This window comes from Henckelia pumila, chromosome 1 (genome assembly GCF_033568475.1).
Source record: "Henckelia pumila isolate YLH828 chromosome 1, ASM3356847v2, whole genome shotgun sequence".
In the NCBI taxonomy this organism is placed as follows: Eukaryota; Viridiplantae; Streptophyta; class Magnoliopsida; order Lamiales; family Gesneriaceae; genus Henckelia; species Henckelia pumila.
Window position 1 is genome coordinate 35,925,392 of NC_133120.1, and position 18,130 is coordinate 35,943,521.

At 36.6% G+C, this 18,130-nt stretch overlaps 1 protein-coding gene across 6 annotated transcripts; it reads right to left on the reverse strand.

Annotated features, from left to right (window-relative positions):
• Nucleotides 1-11,469: 11,469 nt before the first annotated feature.
• On the reverse strand, nt 11,470-14,900 carry LOC140874812 (endonuclease 2-like). 6 transcript variants are annotated; one of them, XM_073278231.1, is made up of 8 exons: nt 14,427-14,900; nt 14,003-14,173; nt 13,638-13,773; nt 13,350-13,524; nt 13,128-13,250; nt 12,978-13,033; nt 12,685-12,768; nt 11,470-11,875 (listed from the first exon to the last, which is right to left on the reverse strand). In XM_073278231.1, exons 3-5 carry the CDS (start codon nt 13,743-13,745, stop codon nt 13,204-13,206), a joined length of 330 nt encoding a protein of 109 aa, XP_073134332.1. In that variant the 5' UTR covers nt 13,746-13,773; nt 14,003-14,173; nt 14,427-14,900; the 3' UTR covers nt 11,470-11,875; nt 12,685-12,768; nt 12,978-13,033; nt 13,128-13,203. The 6 variants fall into 6 exon arrangements, 1 of the variants encoding a protein (XP_073134332.1); XR_012148233.1 differs by having other exon boundaries at nt 11,471-11,846; nt 13,638-13,690; XR_012148232.1 differs by having other exon boundaries at nt 11,471-11,849; nt 13,638-13,690.
• Nucleotides 14,901-18,130: the final 3,230 nt, after the last annotated feature.

Here is an 18,130-nt window from a genome sequence, read left to right on the forward strand (position 1 = left end):
TAGCATTTGAGGTACGAAAGTACTGTTTGAGATATCCTGACTGAGTATGCATGTATTATGTGACTGCATGATTTATATGACATGATTTTATGCTGCATATATTTGCATCTTGAGTTATCTCTTTGAGATGTCTGTTAGTAGGGTTGTACCCTATCCTGTTAGTGGATGGACTTCCATCGATTTGGGTCCGGTGTATCCACTAATATTTCGGTATGTGAGCCACCTCCTGAAGCGACGGCACATCGTGCTACATACCAGGGCCCGGTCTGTGTTTGTTATCTGATCCTTGACCTCGAGTCTGTAGGGAGTTCACTTTGCATGCATGTATACTCATACTCTCGTGCTGAGCGTTTTATGCTCACGTCTCATACTCTGTGTTTTTGGATACCCTGTTCCATGGGGCAGATTTGCGATTGGATGAGGCGGGTGGATCCAAGAGGGGCTAGACAGTGGTTGGCCAGCTGGAGCTTCGCCTAGGGTTTATCTTTCGTATTGGGTTGATACATTTTTGATTTGGTTGTATAACTATTTTGGTATTTACAGATTCCTTTCTTTGGGATTGTATTATTAATTATTGTTTCCGCAGCTTAATTATGGTTTACTATTTGATTAAGTTAATTGCATGTCTAAGTTCTGTTTAGTAGGTGATCTCGATAAGGGTCACTACACCCGAGCTACTCATGACCGACCAGAGCTACTCATGACTGACCTAAGCTACTCATGACTGACCAGAGCTACTCATGACTGACCCGAGCTACTCATGACTAACCAGAGCTACTCATGATCGACCAGAGCTACTCATGACTGACCCGAGCTACTAATGACCGACCTAAACTACTCATGACCGACCTGAGCTACTCATGACTAACCCGAGCTACTCATGACCGACCAGAACTACTCATGACCGACCTGAGCTACTCATGACAAATCGAGCTACTCATGACCGACCCGAGCCCATGTTCAAATCCATCAACCCTTGATCATTCTCATGCCATGTATTCTTGATCTTGACTTGTGCTCTTGTTAATAAAATATTTATTAGTTCTAAACATATATAACCATTTTAATATTGTAAAATGGAATTGGGCTACTACATTCTCCCCCACATAAGATATTTCGTCCTCGAAATCACATCTTAAGTACCGAAAATAACACAACATGTAGAAACATTATTTTATTCAAATGCCAACATTTTACAAGGTAAAACTTAGTACAATACTGAAATAAAATCAAAATAACTCAGGATTTTCTGAACGCATCCTGCTCTCAAGCTCCCAAGTGGCTTCTTCAGTGCCTCGGTGCTGCCACTGAACTAGAACCAGAGAAATAACTTTATTCCGCAAGACCTTATCCTTATGATCTAGGGTAGGAACTAGTCTCTCTATATAAGTCAAATCAGTATCCACCTGAACTTCAAATGGTTGCAGAACATGAGATTGATCTGCCACATACTGTCGCAACAGGGATACATGAAACACGTCATGAATACTCGGTGGCAAGGCTAGTCGACAAGCCAAATCACCAATGTTCTATAAGATCTCAAACGAACCAATAAATCTTGGAGACAGCTTACCCTTGAGACCAAATCTGAGAATCTTGCGGAAAGGTAAAACTGTCCGAAATACTTTCTCCTTGACATCAAACTGCAGAGTCCTACGCTTAGTATTAGCATAGCTAACCTGACGATACTATGCAATCTTAATCCGTTTCTTGATCTGATCAACAATATCTGCGGCCTGCTGGACTAAATCTGGTCCATCGGCCTGTCTCGCACCCACTTCTTCCTAGAAGAGTGGTGTACGACAACGTCGCCCGTACAACGCCTCAAAAGGTACCATCCCAATACTACAATGATAGTTTTTGTTGTACGCGAAGTCAATCAATGGCAAATGATCTTGCCAGGCTGAATCAAAATCCATAATTCTTGATTTCCTGAATCCTTCAGATTCTCTTCATGGAAATACTCATTTTTATTCTGTTGACTCAAAAGTCGATTAGTAACATACTTAGTACTAATAATCTGGTTCGAATAGTGAAATCTATATCATAATTTGAGATAATTCTCAAAACAACAATACTGATTATCCTATCACGGATAATAGAAATCCTTGCTGATTTTTGACTTACGCTATTAGATGAACACAACCGTTTCATCCCTTCCTTTCGAAGTCCTCAAATCAATTCAATCTAGCTAACTTCTGACTCGATCCTATCAAATCAGATACATCAATGGTCTAACGCATCCAATAGACATTCCGGAAAACCAGTGACAACCATCCCGCTAGACCTAGTAACAAATAGATCTCAGCTGTTGTCCTTTTTCCACGTCTACACACTTGATGCTATCCTGTTAGTACCCATTTGAAATTCAAACACTTTCTAGATCAAAATCTGAGGAATATTTTACACAAATACTTGTGAAAACATACCTGAATACTGAATACCTGAGTACTGTACTCATCTTATCAGTTTTTTTTAGTGATTAACATTGCTCAATCCAAAATGATGTTTTTACAAAAGAAACATTAATCTCCCTCATTACTGGGTTACAACATCTGTATCTGCCACAGATAAATCAAAACATAGTTTACTGGTTCCCAAAATCACAAGTGTTACATCTTATCGTTCCTTCTTAACTGAAGAAAATCCAAAAGATGAACTAACACATTTATTGAGAAATTCTGAATATACCTTACAAACCATGTTCTTAAGCATACGAGCTTTACAAAACTGTTTCCAGTACTTTCTAGTCCATAATATCCCAAATCAGTACTGATTAGACTTAACATCCGTATCCATTACTTTTGATCCACTGTAGCTCATATCTAGCCCAAAAGGATCTATCAATTAAATCTAGCATTCACTAATTCTCGATTTTCCAGAATCTCACACTAATGATCAACAACTATGATCTTTGTGATTCTGTTCAACGAGAACTATCTGAATCCAAAATACTTGGAATAACAAGTTCATTATCCTTATCTCTAACGATGTCAGACAATAATCATAGGTAATCACTAGCACAAATCCTGCACCAAACTGTTCTTATCATCAAATTGTTCCTGTCCAAACCATATACACTAGTATAATTAATTTTCATACTAATGATTATTCTATTTCATGTACAACCTCGGTCACTATGAAATATCATTTCATATCTTTGACATAGTCGGAATATAATCCAATGATCATTGATAACCTACATGGCTCGATCAACAACTCTGATCTCGTTGCCATAAGTCTACTAATTACTAACACTTGGAATTACAAAGTTCACACTGAACTCATCATTCCTATCTCTGTCAGAGTCAAAAAAATAGCTAAGGGTAGTTGCTGGCACTAATCCCGTACCAATCTAGACCTACTACCACTGATTACATCCACACAAGATAAACACAAAAATGAACAAAGCCAAAGCAGATTTTCCCTTAATCTGATATTTGGTACCTTCCTTGACCCAAAGGAATGTCACTCTCCATCTCTGACGAAGTTAGACTATACTCTAAATACTCACTAGTAGAAATCCTTCCACCTACTAGATCTATTTGTTTAGTAAAATCACAATATCGAAAACAAAACCTAGCTGCTCAGAATGATCACTTTTCAAGGAAAATTTCTTCCAAGACTAATCCTTACAATAGAAATCCAACATCTGTATCTCTGACGAAAGCCAGACGATAACTAAATCTCTACGAGAGAATCCGAATAACAATACCCCTATTTGACTGGTACAAAACACAAGACTGAGGTAGTCTCCCCATGAATAACCATCTGAAGCAAGCAAAGCTCTCAGAGACCCTCTGAAACACGAAAGGTTTCCAGAGAAATAGAAACATGGGGGTCGCACTTCCTCTCCGTCTAGTCATATATCCACACAGTCCACAGTACTTGGTATAACTCATCACTTTACCCCTGATGAAAACATATCATCCCTGGCAATATTATATCTTGATGAAATATTATAGGGAATACATCTAGAACTATCCAACTGAAAACATGCAATTACCCAGTAAGTTACTATAGTTTAACATTGATCAACTAAACACTGGATTAATCTCAAGAAAATATCAAAAGATCAAATACCAAAATCACCAATCTCAGTTCTATAAAATTCTTATTACAATCCCATGTAATAGAAAAATAACTAGAATCCAATTACATCGAATGATGTACAATCTTAAACTGAAACTGGTACAACACACATCTAGAATCATTAAAACCAATGATTCAATACTTTAAACTGAAATATTGTTTACACCCAAACACAGTATTTATAACCCAAGTTAATCCAACAATATCAGTACTATGTCCCAAAGAATCTTATTGCATGCTCTGATACCATAAATGTAGTGACCCTTACCGAGATCACCTAATAATCAGAAACTTAAGAATGCAAATAACTTAATTAAACATTAAACCAAAATAAACTGCGGAAGCAATAAACATTATACAATCCCAAGAAAAGGAATCTATAAATACCCAAATAGTTATACAACCATATCGAACAATGTATAATCCCAAATACATAGATAAATAAATCCTAGGCAAAACACCCAGTTGGCCGCCCACTGCCTAGTCCCTCCTGGATCCACCCGCCTCATTCAATTGCAAACCTGCCCCATGGAATAGGGTATCCCCAAAATAATACGAGACGTGAGCATAAAATGCTCATCACGAGAGTATGAGTAAACAGTACTATATGAGTGCATAAATGCAAGTGTACCGACTCCCGAGACTAGAGGTCAAGAATCACATATCAAAGACAGACCGGACCCTAGATATGTAGCAATCTGTGTCGTCGCTTCAGGAGGTGTCTCCCATACCAACTGTGGATATACCGGATCCAAATCGATGGAAATCCATCCACTAATAGGATAGAGTAAAACCCTACTACAGGATATCTCAAGGATATATATAAGCTCATCATGAACATGCATGCAACATGCGATCATGTCATAATATATGCAGATACAATCATGCCATATAAATCATGCAAGCACATAATACATGCATACTCAGTCAGGGTATCTCGAACAGTACTTTCGTACCTCACACCAAAGTCTGAACTAAGCTGGAAGAAGACAACCCCTAGCTGTCTTAGGTCCAAGCCCGACCCGACCTGGTCACAAACCTGACCCGAATTGCTCCTTGTCAAGCCCGACCTAAACTGCTCTTGGTCAAGCCCCGAGCTGAACTGCTCCTTGTCAAGCCCGACCTGAACTGCTCCTTGTCAAGCCAGACCTGAACTGCTCTTGGTTAAACCCCTAGCTGAACTGCTCCTTTGGTTAGGCCCCGAGCTGAACTGCTCCTTGTCAAGACCAACCTGAACTGCTCCTGGTCAAGCCCCACCTGAACTGCTCTTTCCATGACCAAACACTACCTTGGTTTCCATCATGATCGACCCGATCTACTCATGACCGACCAGAGCTACTCATGACTGACTCGAGCTACTCATGACTGACCAGAGCTAGTCATGACTCGCCTGAGCTAATCATGACCTACCAGAGCTACTTATGACCGATCAGAGCTACTCAGGACTGACCCGAGCTACTCATGACCAACCAGAACTACTCATGACCGACCTGAGCTACTCATGACTGACCCGAGCTACTCATGACCGACCAGAACTACTCATGACCGACCTGAGCTACTCATGACTTACCCGAGCTACTCATGACCGACTCGAGCTACTCATGACCGACCCGAGCCCATGGTCAAATCCATCAACCCTTGCTCATTCTCATGCCATGTATTCTTGATCTTGACTTGTGCTCTTGTTAATAAAATATTTATTAGTTCTAAACATATATAACCATTTTAATATTGTAAAATGGAACTGGGCTACTACACACATTGTGTTCCATGATCATGCAAATAGTTGCGCAATATAAATATAACATTTGGTACATCCAATACTGGCCAAAAACAATATGGGTACCGTCTCATATTATCCAAAGCTAGTATACTCATTCATTTTTTGGAAAGGCACCTCCGACGCTCATCTCAAAATACCAGTCCCGTACAGCAACCACAAGTACATACAAGACATCAAAATGAATTTTTCATTTATACAAATATTATCATCATTTTCATAAAACATTCTTGAATGAAAATAATTCATTTCATGTTCATTCATTTTATGCTCATAAACTTTCATGCTTGGAAAACATTTAGGCGATTTAAAAGAAGGTGAACATGTCCCATAATTTTTCATAAAATATTATGATTCATACATAAAATAACATTCATGAAAGAAATACTTAGACCATCATGCGTTATGCATAGTTAGAGATCCATGTAAGCCGTTCTCCAAGTTCTCGACGAAAACTTCATTCATCAAACAAACAAAAGACCTGAAAAGCACCATCACATGCATTTTAGGACATAAACGCATAAGAGAAGTTGAAAAATCGCATTTTAGAATTTCCAGACAGAAACCCTATGTGCCCCATTCCGTTAGGGCGTGCGTTCTTCTTGCATTTTCAAGCAAACACGGCCAGAGATTTTCTTTTCATTTCTCATTCAAAAACCTTTTAACGAACTCACAAACACCTACCAATCGACACCTATCAAAGAATAGGATTAAAAACACAACATATGGCCCATAAAATTACTCATCCACAATATTTTTGAATCTAAAAATGCATCAAACTCAACCCAACACCAAAAATTCAGGTTTTTTATTCTTTAAAACTCTTGCTAACAAAACATATCAAACATAAAATCTTCATCAAAAATAGATTTTGGAGTCTTTGGAAACCTTTAAGGATGCATATACGTACACAAAACATGACATGACCAAATAAATAGACCTCAATACAAGTAAAAACATCATTATAACGACTCGTACCCATGAACATAACTAAAAAAATACATCAAAACTTCAAATCATCATAAAAAATATTTTTACTCTTTTAAAATCCTTAAACACAAAGAAGGATCCTAATTCTTTGAGAACGTCTTACGCTTCACGGATACATGTCACCGTACATCGTTCTTTTAAAAAATCATGGGGATTTATCGCAACTAAACATCATATAATTAGAATACACACATCAATATCAAAAAAATATATAATATTGCTTGGATATTGGTTCAAATATTGAATAAAACTTGTCTTTTCTTTGTTGGTATGAAAATCCAAACTTCGGAAACACGATCCTAGCCTTTTCTCGAATTAGCGACGCCAAAATATTCTTGAATGGAGAAGTGGATTTCAAAGAGTTTAGGGTGAATGGGAGAGGCGGCTGAACATGAAAGGAGATAAAATAAAGGGTTCGACGCTAACTTTTGAATGCGTAAAGTTGGATTCTAATCTTTAAAAGAATAGTCTATGGACCGGATGTTGCCCCATGTAAAAATAATTTCCTTTCCTAAAATTTAATATCAAATAACATACATAAATATTTAAATAAAAACTACATAATAAACTCATACTTCTTTAAAATTCTTAAACATTACTCAAAGGCAAGTCTCGATTCCCTTCGTCACAGAAACTATACCCATACCTGAAAAAAAATAAAAATAAAAAATTTTCATTAGAATATATCATTAAAACAAATAAACACATAATTTTTGTAATAAGTTACTCAAATATCTCGTGAGTGGATTTGGGGATTTTTGGACATTACAAGCAGAACTTCAATACCCATTCTATATGTGGATGTATCAATGACATAAATGAGATATCCTTCATTTCTTGACTCTAAGGCATGATAAACCCTTCAAATCCAACACTAAAGACATCATAGATCGCACTCCCTCACCATAAAATAACCAACTATCACCCACAACTGGACGAAACTGCACCAATCTCTAATAGCAGTCCACAATAGCTCGATACAAGGTGAGAAGATCTATCCCATAATACAGTCAAAGTCCTCCACCACTAAGATCTTCAAATTTTCGGTTAACGTATGTCCTTCAAACTTGAGAGAACAACACATCACTAGATATTTAGCTAAAATCTCCTAACCTATCGGAGTATACACAGCTAAAACAATGTCTAAGGACACATAGTGCAACCTATTCCTCTTGGAAAAAGTGGCAAAAATAAAAGAATGTGATGCTCCTATATTTATCAAGACAAATGTGAGTATTCCGCATAACATAAAACTACATGCAATAATATGCTCGCTCTCAGCATTGGTTTGATCCTAGTTGAGGGCAAACACCTATCCCTGCACATGTGGATTCAAAGTAGAAGTACCATGTGGAACTTGTGCCTGGCTTGGCTAAACAGAAGAATGAGATCCACTTCCAAAAGTATACAGGGTGGGACAGTCTCTCCTTATGTGACCCATATCACTGCAAAGAAAATAGGCATCAGAGGCCTTATGACACTCCTCCGTCGAATAAAATCTCCCACAGTGATCACAATGTCCCGAATTATTATTTACGGAATGGAACACACCACTGATACCATAAAAAGAAGACTTAGAAACCTAATTCTTGAATGATTGTGCCCATAGGCCAAGAGAACTTCCAGGATGGGAAGACTGCAATAGCTTCGCATGGTTCACACCGATCTATGCCTGATGAAAACGTTTCACCAAGCCCTCATAATAATTCGAATCATCACAAAATGTGACCCAATAAAAAATATCCTGGTTAAGACCCTGTAGGAAGTGATCATATGGCTTCAGAACTGGCGCCAATGTGCGTACAAAATGACAATAGATCGATGAATTTCTACCGGTACTCATCGATAGACATTGATCCCCGCTTCAGATTAAGAAACTCAATCGATGTCACCTAGTTGACAGCTGGAAGAAATGCAACTTCATAAAAGCCTTGCGGAAATTATCCCATAAAACCTAACCTTGCTATTGGATCAACTGGGCAGACACAGATCTCCAACATTTTCGAGCGCGTCCCTTCAACATAAACATAGTAGCCTCCATATTTTGCTCCTCAGAACAGTCAAAGGCACAAAAGCAACTCTCCATCCGCTCAAACCAATCTTTCGCTGCCTCAAGAGTCTTGCCTCCTACCAAAGGCTTCAACTGTATCTGTAGGAACCTCTGCATCTAAAAACAACATTGACCCTCACGATGGTAGAGGTGTCCATGGGGACATCTATGGAAATCCTCATCTTATCGTCTTTATCCACCATCTAAAAAGAGTAATGCACATAAAAACCGCACACTAAGTCCCAAAATACCATGCATGCTTCGATAGCCTTCACTTGTTCCTTAGAATTCTTTTTAGTATCACTTGGAAAAATTCCTTGAGTTCTCCCAGCGATGATGTTTGCCAACTATCCCAACCGAGTCTCCAAATTCCTAATTGAAGCATCTTAATTTTGAAATCTATTTTCTGCAAATGATATGAAATCAGTCATCAACTCCTCCAAACTCTGCTTCTTGTCTTGATGCGCAAATCAAAGTGGAAGTCTCACAAAATTCTACTGATTCTTATTCTGGTTAGACCATGAGAAATTTGGGTTATTCTTCCATCCCAGATTATAGATATTCGAGCAAGGGTTGTTTGTTGGCCAATTTCCAACATAATTTACATTCTTAGCTTGTTGAACAGCAGCAGCCGCACCCCCCTCCATACACATATTACATGTGATAGTCTGAACCTTCATTGATGTCACACTCATAATATCTATTTTCTTTTTCAGAGCTTCCAACTGTGCAACTATATCCGTGAAATCATTGATTTGACGAACTATAGTTATCTTCTTTGGAAAATTCCTATCTGACCGCCACCGGTATGTGTGTGATGTTATATCTTCTAACAATTCATATGCCTCTTCCGGTGTTTTTCTCATGATAGTACCTCCTGCAGATGCATTAATTGTTGAACGATTAGCAAAAAATAAACCATTATAAAAGGTCAGTACCTGAATCCAGACAGACAGGACATGGTGTGAGCATCTCCTTGGTGACATCGCTCCGCATTTTTTGCATTCTTAAAGGGCAAAATATAATTTGAAAGAAAATATTTTGTCATCATCTCCCAAGTTGTTATGGATCCTACAAGAAAATAATTTAACCTAGATTTAGCTTAATCTCGTAAAAAAAATGTGAATAAACGTAACCTAATAACGTCATCAGTAATGCCATTTTTCTTAAAAGTGTCACAATGCTCAAGAAATTTTGTGATATGTGCGCTAGGATCATATGTTGCAGAGCCTCCGAATTAAACTGATGTTTGGATCATCTGGATGGTTGTCGGCTTGATCTTAAAGTTATTAGCTTGAAATCTTGTCTTTGTGATGCTAGAAATGTTGACAAGGATATTAGGTTATACATAGTCCATCACATCACATGTCGAGTAACTGGATCCTCAGTGTTATTACGTTTTGCCATTCGTGCTCGAGTTTTCCTTCGTCTCCCAGGAAAATTTCTTTCATTTATTTATCAAAAGGCTCATGTTTTTGTACTTCACGTCTTCACATTCACTAGAAAAGAAATTCCTGCAAGAATAAATAATAAAAATATAATCCCACGAATGAATTAAAAATAAGAAATAAAATAAATAAATAAATATCTGAATTACAGTAAAACAATCTCTTGTAATATTGCTAAAAATTTGTAGCGTCCGAAATCGTTACGTAAACCCGCATGCATAACTAAGGAATTTAATTATTTAAAAAAAATTTAAAAAGGGGTTAAATAATTTTTATGTGTCATTATGTGACATATGTGATTAATTTTTATGTTTTAAATTTTATTATAGCATTTAACCCGTTATTTGAAATTTATGAATATTTTTGAGAGGTTATTTTGGGATTGCGTAGACGGGACCGTATACGAACGAGATAGAAGTTTTTCATCTAAAATTATGTTTAGGATTTTTAAGAGTTATAAATAATTTTTTTAAGACTTATTTTATAGAAAAACTATGGGCTTATATATATATATATATACATATATATATATATATGTTTAAAAGCCCGTTTTCCACATAAATAAGCCATTTTATGGACTTTAAAGATGCTTTCAAAGTCCCAAAATTTATTATTACGAAAATAGGAGTTTTAAATCTGACATATTAGTGTGCTTTAATGTTTTAAAACTTGGTTTAATTATTTATTAATCCCAGCCCATTATACATACAAATATATATTAAGTTTTGAGCCTCATTCTTTCCCAACCTCGCGTTTCATCTGATCACACTACAAGAAAAACGCAAAAAAACAATGGATTTTATCCGTTGTCGTAGGGGGTCTAAAACTATTGTAACTGATGGTGTTGTCAAAACTAAATCTCTACAACAACGGATAAAATCCGTTGTCGTTGCCCTCAAAGACAACGGATTTTATCCGTTGTCGTAGGCACAAATCCGTTGTATTTGAAAGAAACGACAATGGATTTTATCCGTTGTCGTAAAGGCGCAGTTTTAACAACACCATTAGTTACAACAGTTTTAGACCCCCTATGACAACGGATAAAATCCGTTATCTTTTTCTATATAAAAACAAAAATAATAAAAATTTTATATAAATTTCAATATTATAAATAAACCAAAATTTAAAATTTCATAAATAAATTTAATATACAATTTTTTCGTATTACAAATCACTCGAAATTAAAATTCTAATTCAATGCATACTACAAAAAAATATCGACAGGGTGGTCCGAATCTTTGCATCCTTAATGGTGTAATTAGCTCCAGCTCACATCAACTACTCTTCGATCTTCGGTTCATCACGGGCAATGTGTCTGTGGTAAGAGAAGTTGTGGAACAAAGCCTTGATCTCCTTTAGCTTGGTCTTGGCAACATCAAGCTCTCGGAGTGCACGTAGAGCCTAAGATCTTCGAATAAAATAAGCCCGGAAAGTAATCTGAATCAGCGCCGCCGCATCCTCCGGAGACAACAACCTTCTCTTACCCCTACTATTCTCCACTCTCTTAGCATAAGACTATAGTCCACAAGAAGCAATAACACAATACATCAAATATAAGCCAGAAAAATTGAAAATGAACTATTTTGAGAACCCTTTTTTCACGCTTTGCATAGTTATATCAAAATCTTGGCAGCCAACACTCAGAGATACAGTAATGAACGAAAACAAAAGTCCCATAAACCCTAACATTACAAGCTATCCATTTACTCTTCCTCTTTTCCACAAATTCCAAGAAAAGGAACATGATGGCCAATAAAATGCATTAAGTAATGCAGCCGGCATCCTAGTGTTTAGGAAATATTTATAATATCAGATAAAATATATAAATATGCCAAAAAAGTATTGTAACATTTCGTTGTCATTCCAGTGAGTGGATAGAATGTCAAGCATTGGCTAAGTAAGTGGTCAGCACGATCATACTAAAAATTACAAGAAGTTAATTTTTAATGAATAAAAAGGAGGATGGAATCGAAGAAGGACGAATGCAAGAACAATTAATATTAACCACCAACTTGAAAATTTTTTTTGGCCCAGTTAACAAGAGAAAAAACAAATCAAAACACAATGGGCAAGTGACTACACATGACTTATCGGTCAGGGTTTAAGCCACCAATACGAATTGCTAGAACTTGGAGCAAGTGGAGGCAGACAACGGTACCTACTTTGATGGAGGGAAAAGAAAATGAAGTTGGAGGAGAAACAATTGGTGGGCTCCTGTCTGAAGTAAATATCACGTGTACATACTAAGAAAACTCTATTGTACATACATATTAATTGGAGAGATACTAATTGGGCAGAGATGTATACATACTAAGAAAACTCACATGATGTAGAACTTGTTTTCTTGTGTACCAATGGACATCAATGGTGTTTGCTACCCTGTCTGAAGTAAATCTCACGTGTAGAGGCTGCTCAAAAGCACAAATTTTATGAACTTTTATCCTGAATAAATGGCTTTGATACAAGATTCTTTGCCAAGATTCCACAATATATGATGATAAAGATGTGTTTCGATTCATCTCGATTGAAATGAATAATCCGTCTATTAGATTACTAATCGAACAAAGTTTTTAAAATTGGACTTCTACACAAGAATACATATAAAAAACAATAGTACCTGATGGATGTCTCCCATGAAATGAGACAGGAACAGAAGTGCTTCTGTGAGATTATCTGATCATTTTTCAAGAAATTATGTTTGTTTTAGGCATATTACACATCATATGTGACAAGTACATATATAAAGGCAGAGTATGAGAACTAAAACCATTCAAGAAACCGATGCATTAAATTGAGAAGCGGCGTTGAGATCGCGGTAGCTGAGAAGCTGGCTGGTGTAATTTTTATGCGACGCATCTGTCCTGTATGCCTTCTTCATCTTTGCAGTCCCCTGAGTTGTAACATTATATAACATTGTTTCAACTTTTATATTTTGATATAAGAAAGAGAAGAAACATGAAAACAAGCAAGATTTTTTTTATAGACCCACTATTGTATTGATATGTGCATAGATCATCGGGAGTGTCAATGTAATGCAGAGCCGATGACCAGTGATACTGGAACTTTATGTGATCCGCCCACGAGCACACGCTGCCGAGATCACCACCCGCGTAGGTCGGCAAAAGCCGCGACACTGCATCCGCCGCTGCCTCGCATAGCCTAGGCTGCAACCGATATGGGAAAATCATTAACAAGAAATGAATACCTTGAATCCAGAAACACTGGTTTTCACGTCACAAAAAATAATAGCGAGGAAAGGCTAGTCCAAAAGTGAAACCTGATAAATTCTGCAAATGATGAGATGACCATCGATTCCCCATCCTTTGGCTACTGGAATACAAACAAGTAGAGCTATGAATAGTAGAAATTGAACTTTGGACTCCATTTTTGCTTCTCCATAGCAACAATGATGACTATAATGCAAAAATACTTTAAAAGTTCAAGAAAGAAAACATCTGAAATTAATAATTAATAACAATATCAAATTATCACCATAAATCCGATCTTCGTACATAATCCTATCTCTACAAAATGAGTAAAGCCATAAACTTAGATTTCCGAAAACTTTCCAAATTCAGCTCATCGACACATGAATACAAAATCAATAAGAGACCGAATCAATCTTTGCGAACATAATCTCACCTGCAAACTCTAAATCATTTTCCAAAGCAACGATATCGATCCATCCGTTAGTAAAGTGTTGCCTCGGAGCTGAATGAGGCGCATTACATCCACAGTCCTAACACCTTCATCTTCATTAGCCTTTAAAAATGCCCTATCGCAATCTCCCCTTAAAATGCAGCAGCTGCAAACCTACTAAAAACAAATGCTATTACAAATAATGCTGACAAAAATACAAATTCTGAGTCAAATGCACAACTAAGACAACATACATTTTCTTCAATGTAAACAAGTATCTGAGAAAACAATAATTTTTTAATGTAAACAACATAGCAATCAAATATTTTTCACATTGTCAAAATATCAAATACTAGGTCTTCTTGCAGTTACTCTGTTAGACAAAGAAGATATTTTTAAATCGGAGTCGTGGGGGAAGAATCATTACCTTATAAGTTGATGCTGATCCCGAGCGAAATTCAAGCAAACACTCCTGATAGAATTTGTCTCCTTGCTTCCCAGCTCTCCATTTCTGGAGAAAGGGCTTTCAATGACATCAAAATAACCCTTTTTGAACAACGCGTGCATTAAACTAACCCATTCACGCCAAGGGTGTAAGATCCGGACATTGGTTAGAACCGCACTCCTTTCTGACGGTTCTTGAGCTTCATCTTGGATGAACTGGTTTGCAGGGCTAGTGAGTGAAGGTTTCCCAGATACGTGCTTGTGGAGATGGGAAAATGGTGGATGAAAAACCATCTCTGTTGGTCGGGGCTGTTCCTCCTAAGAGAGGACTCCACGACAGAGCAAGCGGCGAAAATCTGAGGCGGAGACATCGCGGCGGCCACGGCCGAGGCCATCTCGGCGCACTTGTTCTGCGTGTAGGTGGGCGCTCAAGGTTGTGTAGATGAAGAGATCTGAAAGAGGGGGCGACGGGTTTGGGTAGGGTTTTCTCTCCCTGTTTTTTAATAAGTGTATAATTGTATGAATAAAATATATTATTTTAAAAAATTAATAAATAGACAATCACAACAATTTTATAAAATTCGTCGTCTTTTGTCATAAAAAAACACATAAAGATAATAGTGAATAAAAACCATTGTCGTAGATTAAAAACAAATCGCTAATTGACAACAGTATTTAAAAACCGTTGTTTTTTACCCAGTAAACCGTTGTCTTTGATAAGAAGAAATTATCAAAGAAAACGGTTTTCATTAAAATCGTTGTTAAAGAGTAAAATGCAACAGTTTTGGCAAAATTCCGTTGTCTTTACAGTGTTGTCTATGACTATATTTATAGTAGTGTCAAGCCGCATCCCATCAGATTCTCAGCCACCATTAAAATACTCACACACATTTTCACGTGAAGATTGGAGGAAACTTGAAGGTTTGACGCCCCGTTCATCTAGGACAACGTTCTACGCGACGTATTGTAGTTTCGAGCATAAATAAAGCAAAGGCATGTCTAGAATCCATTGTTGAACATCATTTATGTCATATTACACTGATTTATGCATAAAATATCTAATGTTGCATGTGTATGTGGTTTAGAACAAGGATACATATAAGCTTATGTATGTTCTTCACGTTTTTTATGATCTTCCCCACATCTTCTCACATTTTTTTATCATGTCTGTCGAAGGGGGCTGCTCCAGGGTGTTCATGGGACAAGGTAGGGTACATAGGGGTCTAATGGAAAGGTTGGTTCAGTCGTTTTTGGGCAGGAAGAAGAGGGCCGATCAGATTTATCCTGGATCCACAGTTCGCGTAGGTTTAGGGTTCCATGGTAGAGTGGTTTTTCTCCTTCTATAGGGCACGGTTTGGGGTCAGGTTTGATGGGTTAGGACCGCATGGATGTTGGCTAAGTCTAGGCGGTGATTTTACGGCCATAGGTGGTCGGAACAGGCAGCACGAACGGAATTTCCACAGTTTGTCAAGTCTGCGCGCGAGAAGAGTTTGGGTGGTGTTCTTATGGTTCGAGCTGCTCCTGTAGGGGGTGGTTCGGTCTGGGGCTTGGTTGGTTAGGACCACTTGGACCTTTGGAATGTCTGGGTGGCGGGGCTTCGGCCAAGGATGGCGGGAGCAGGTGGTCCGATCAAGTCTTGTACAACTGCGAAGGTTTAGGCGAGAAGGGGCTAGGGCTGTGCTATTTTGTTTCGGCCAGCGGTTATGGGGCTCAGTCATGGTCTTCTTGGGTCAGGTTAGATGTTATATGGGTCAAGTCATGATAATATGGGTCCGGGTTAGTTTAGTTCGGGCTCGAGTAATTTAATTATGGGCCTAAGTATTTTATTAAGTTATGATAAAGGGTTTGAGCATTTGAGTTGTTTATTGGGCTTAAGTTATTAAGTTAAATTGACCCATTATGTATATTGGGCATAGTGATCTATGAGAGTAATTGGACTTAGTTATGATGGGCTAAGTTTTAATGAACCGAGTTATGTATTAATGGGTCAGTCTAGTTTTACGGACTTAAGTAAAGGAACAACCACATCAATTGGGCTCATGACAAATAAAAGTCCATAAATATATATTTAATATATATATATATATATTATTTTTATTTATGCATTATTTTTATAGAAAATAAATAAATATATATTTATGGGCAGATTTTTTAAGGATAATGAGAAATTATAAAGAATTTTTAAGTTCATGCATCATGAAAGAATTTTAATGAGAAATTTAAGGGCATGTTAAGGAAAAATAATTTTTTTAAGGAAGTTGAAGTGAAGGTGAAAAGTGATGTGGTTGAAGGCCGGGATACCTGGTCATCCAGCATTGAGTGTTGGTGAAGTGGCAGCATAGAGGTGGGGATCCCACCGCCACGTACGTTGGTTTTATTATTGATCAATCATTATAGATTTGAGGTCACCGACATGGATACAGCATATGAAGTTTTATGAATTTAAGACATGTCATATTATGAGATGTATTAAGTATAATGTTTATGATGATAATGTTTATGATTAAGCAATATATGTTTTTTTAGATCATCCACGTATAAGTATATTCATAATATTTTATATGATGTGTGCTTGCATGTGGGTTCATGTTGTTATATAAAAATAGAACGTACTAGATTTAAATAGTGCAGGTGAGCATGAGTCAGTCGATGATGATGAGGTTCCAACTGGCGGCGAGGGCGTATGAGCATACATGGCAGCAGCTAGTACCCGTTATCATTGCTTAATTTGAGTTATTGTTATTATGAGATTGTTAAACAGTTTTAGTTTTTGAGTTAAACAGTTTTATTTTTCGCACATGTTAGAATTTATGCATGTTTTAATTTCATGATTTGCATGAGTATGGAATATTTTAAGTATGCTTGGATTTTGGATCTTACTAATTTATCTTTAAGTTTGCTTGAGATTTACATATTCATGGGAGTTTTGATGATATATGATTTTAAGTATTTATGTTAGGGGTTTTGAATGCTTGTATTTTATTAACTTTAAGTTTCAGTATATAATTAATTTGATTTTATTTAAGTGCAGTGATGTATTTTTATTATGTATATTATTTTATGATAAATTATTTTAAATATAGTATATATATATGTATGAGAATATATATATATATATATATATATATATATATATATATATATATCGTATTATTATTTTAAAGTAATTTTAAAATAATAAAGTATTTTTAAAAAAAACAGTAGTAGTTTTTGGGTCGTTTCATTTGGTATTAGAGTCATGGTCCTTGGAGGGTGACTAGCCTGTTACGTGGAACTCATAAGCTGCACTGCTAATCTGTGAGTTTTTTATTAAATATTTTTAATTATGTTTTTACGTATGAGACATATGATTTATGTTTTCAATGAATTTATGTTATGAGAATATTAAGTTATGAGAAATTTTATTTAAGATACTTAGTTATGCATAACGGTTACGTGAGGAATTTATGAAATTATAGTATGACTCCAAGACGTGTTATACGACAGGATGACCACGAGGACTTTCGAAGTTTGTGAATTTGGTAAAAAAATTTTGAAACTAAGTTTTATAATTTATGATTTACGAGATTTAAGTTTGACATTTGAATTTTTAGTAGTAACCTATTGGTTTTAAGTTAGCATGAATTTATGGGTTAATGATTTAAGTTAGATTGATTTTTGGATTGATACTTAGAGTACATTATAGAT

What these genes read in the sequence shown, in the direction of transcription:
- LOC140874812 (XM_073278231.1), bottom strand. Translation starts at nt 13,745, where the DNA reads ATGGAGTCCAAAGTTCAATTTCTACTATTCATAGCTCTACTTGTTTGT. An exon ending in TCATTTGCAGAATTTATCAG is followed by an intron (nt 13,525 to 13,637) that starts GTTTCACTTTTG and finishes TATCGGTTGCAG; the next exon opens with CCTAGGCTATGCGAGGCAGC. An exon ending in ATGCACATATCAATACAATA is followed by an intron (nt 13,251 to 13,349) that starts GTGGGTCTATAA and finishes GTTACAACTCAG; the next exon opens with GGGACTGCAAAGATGAAGAA.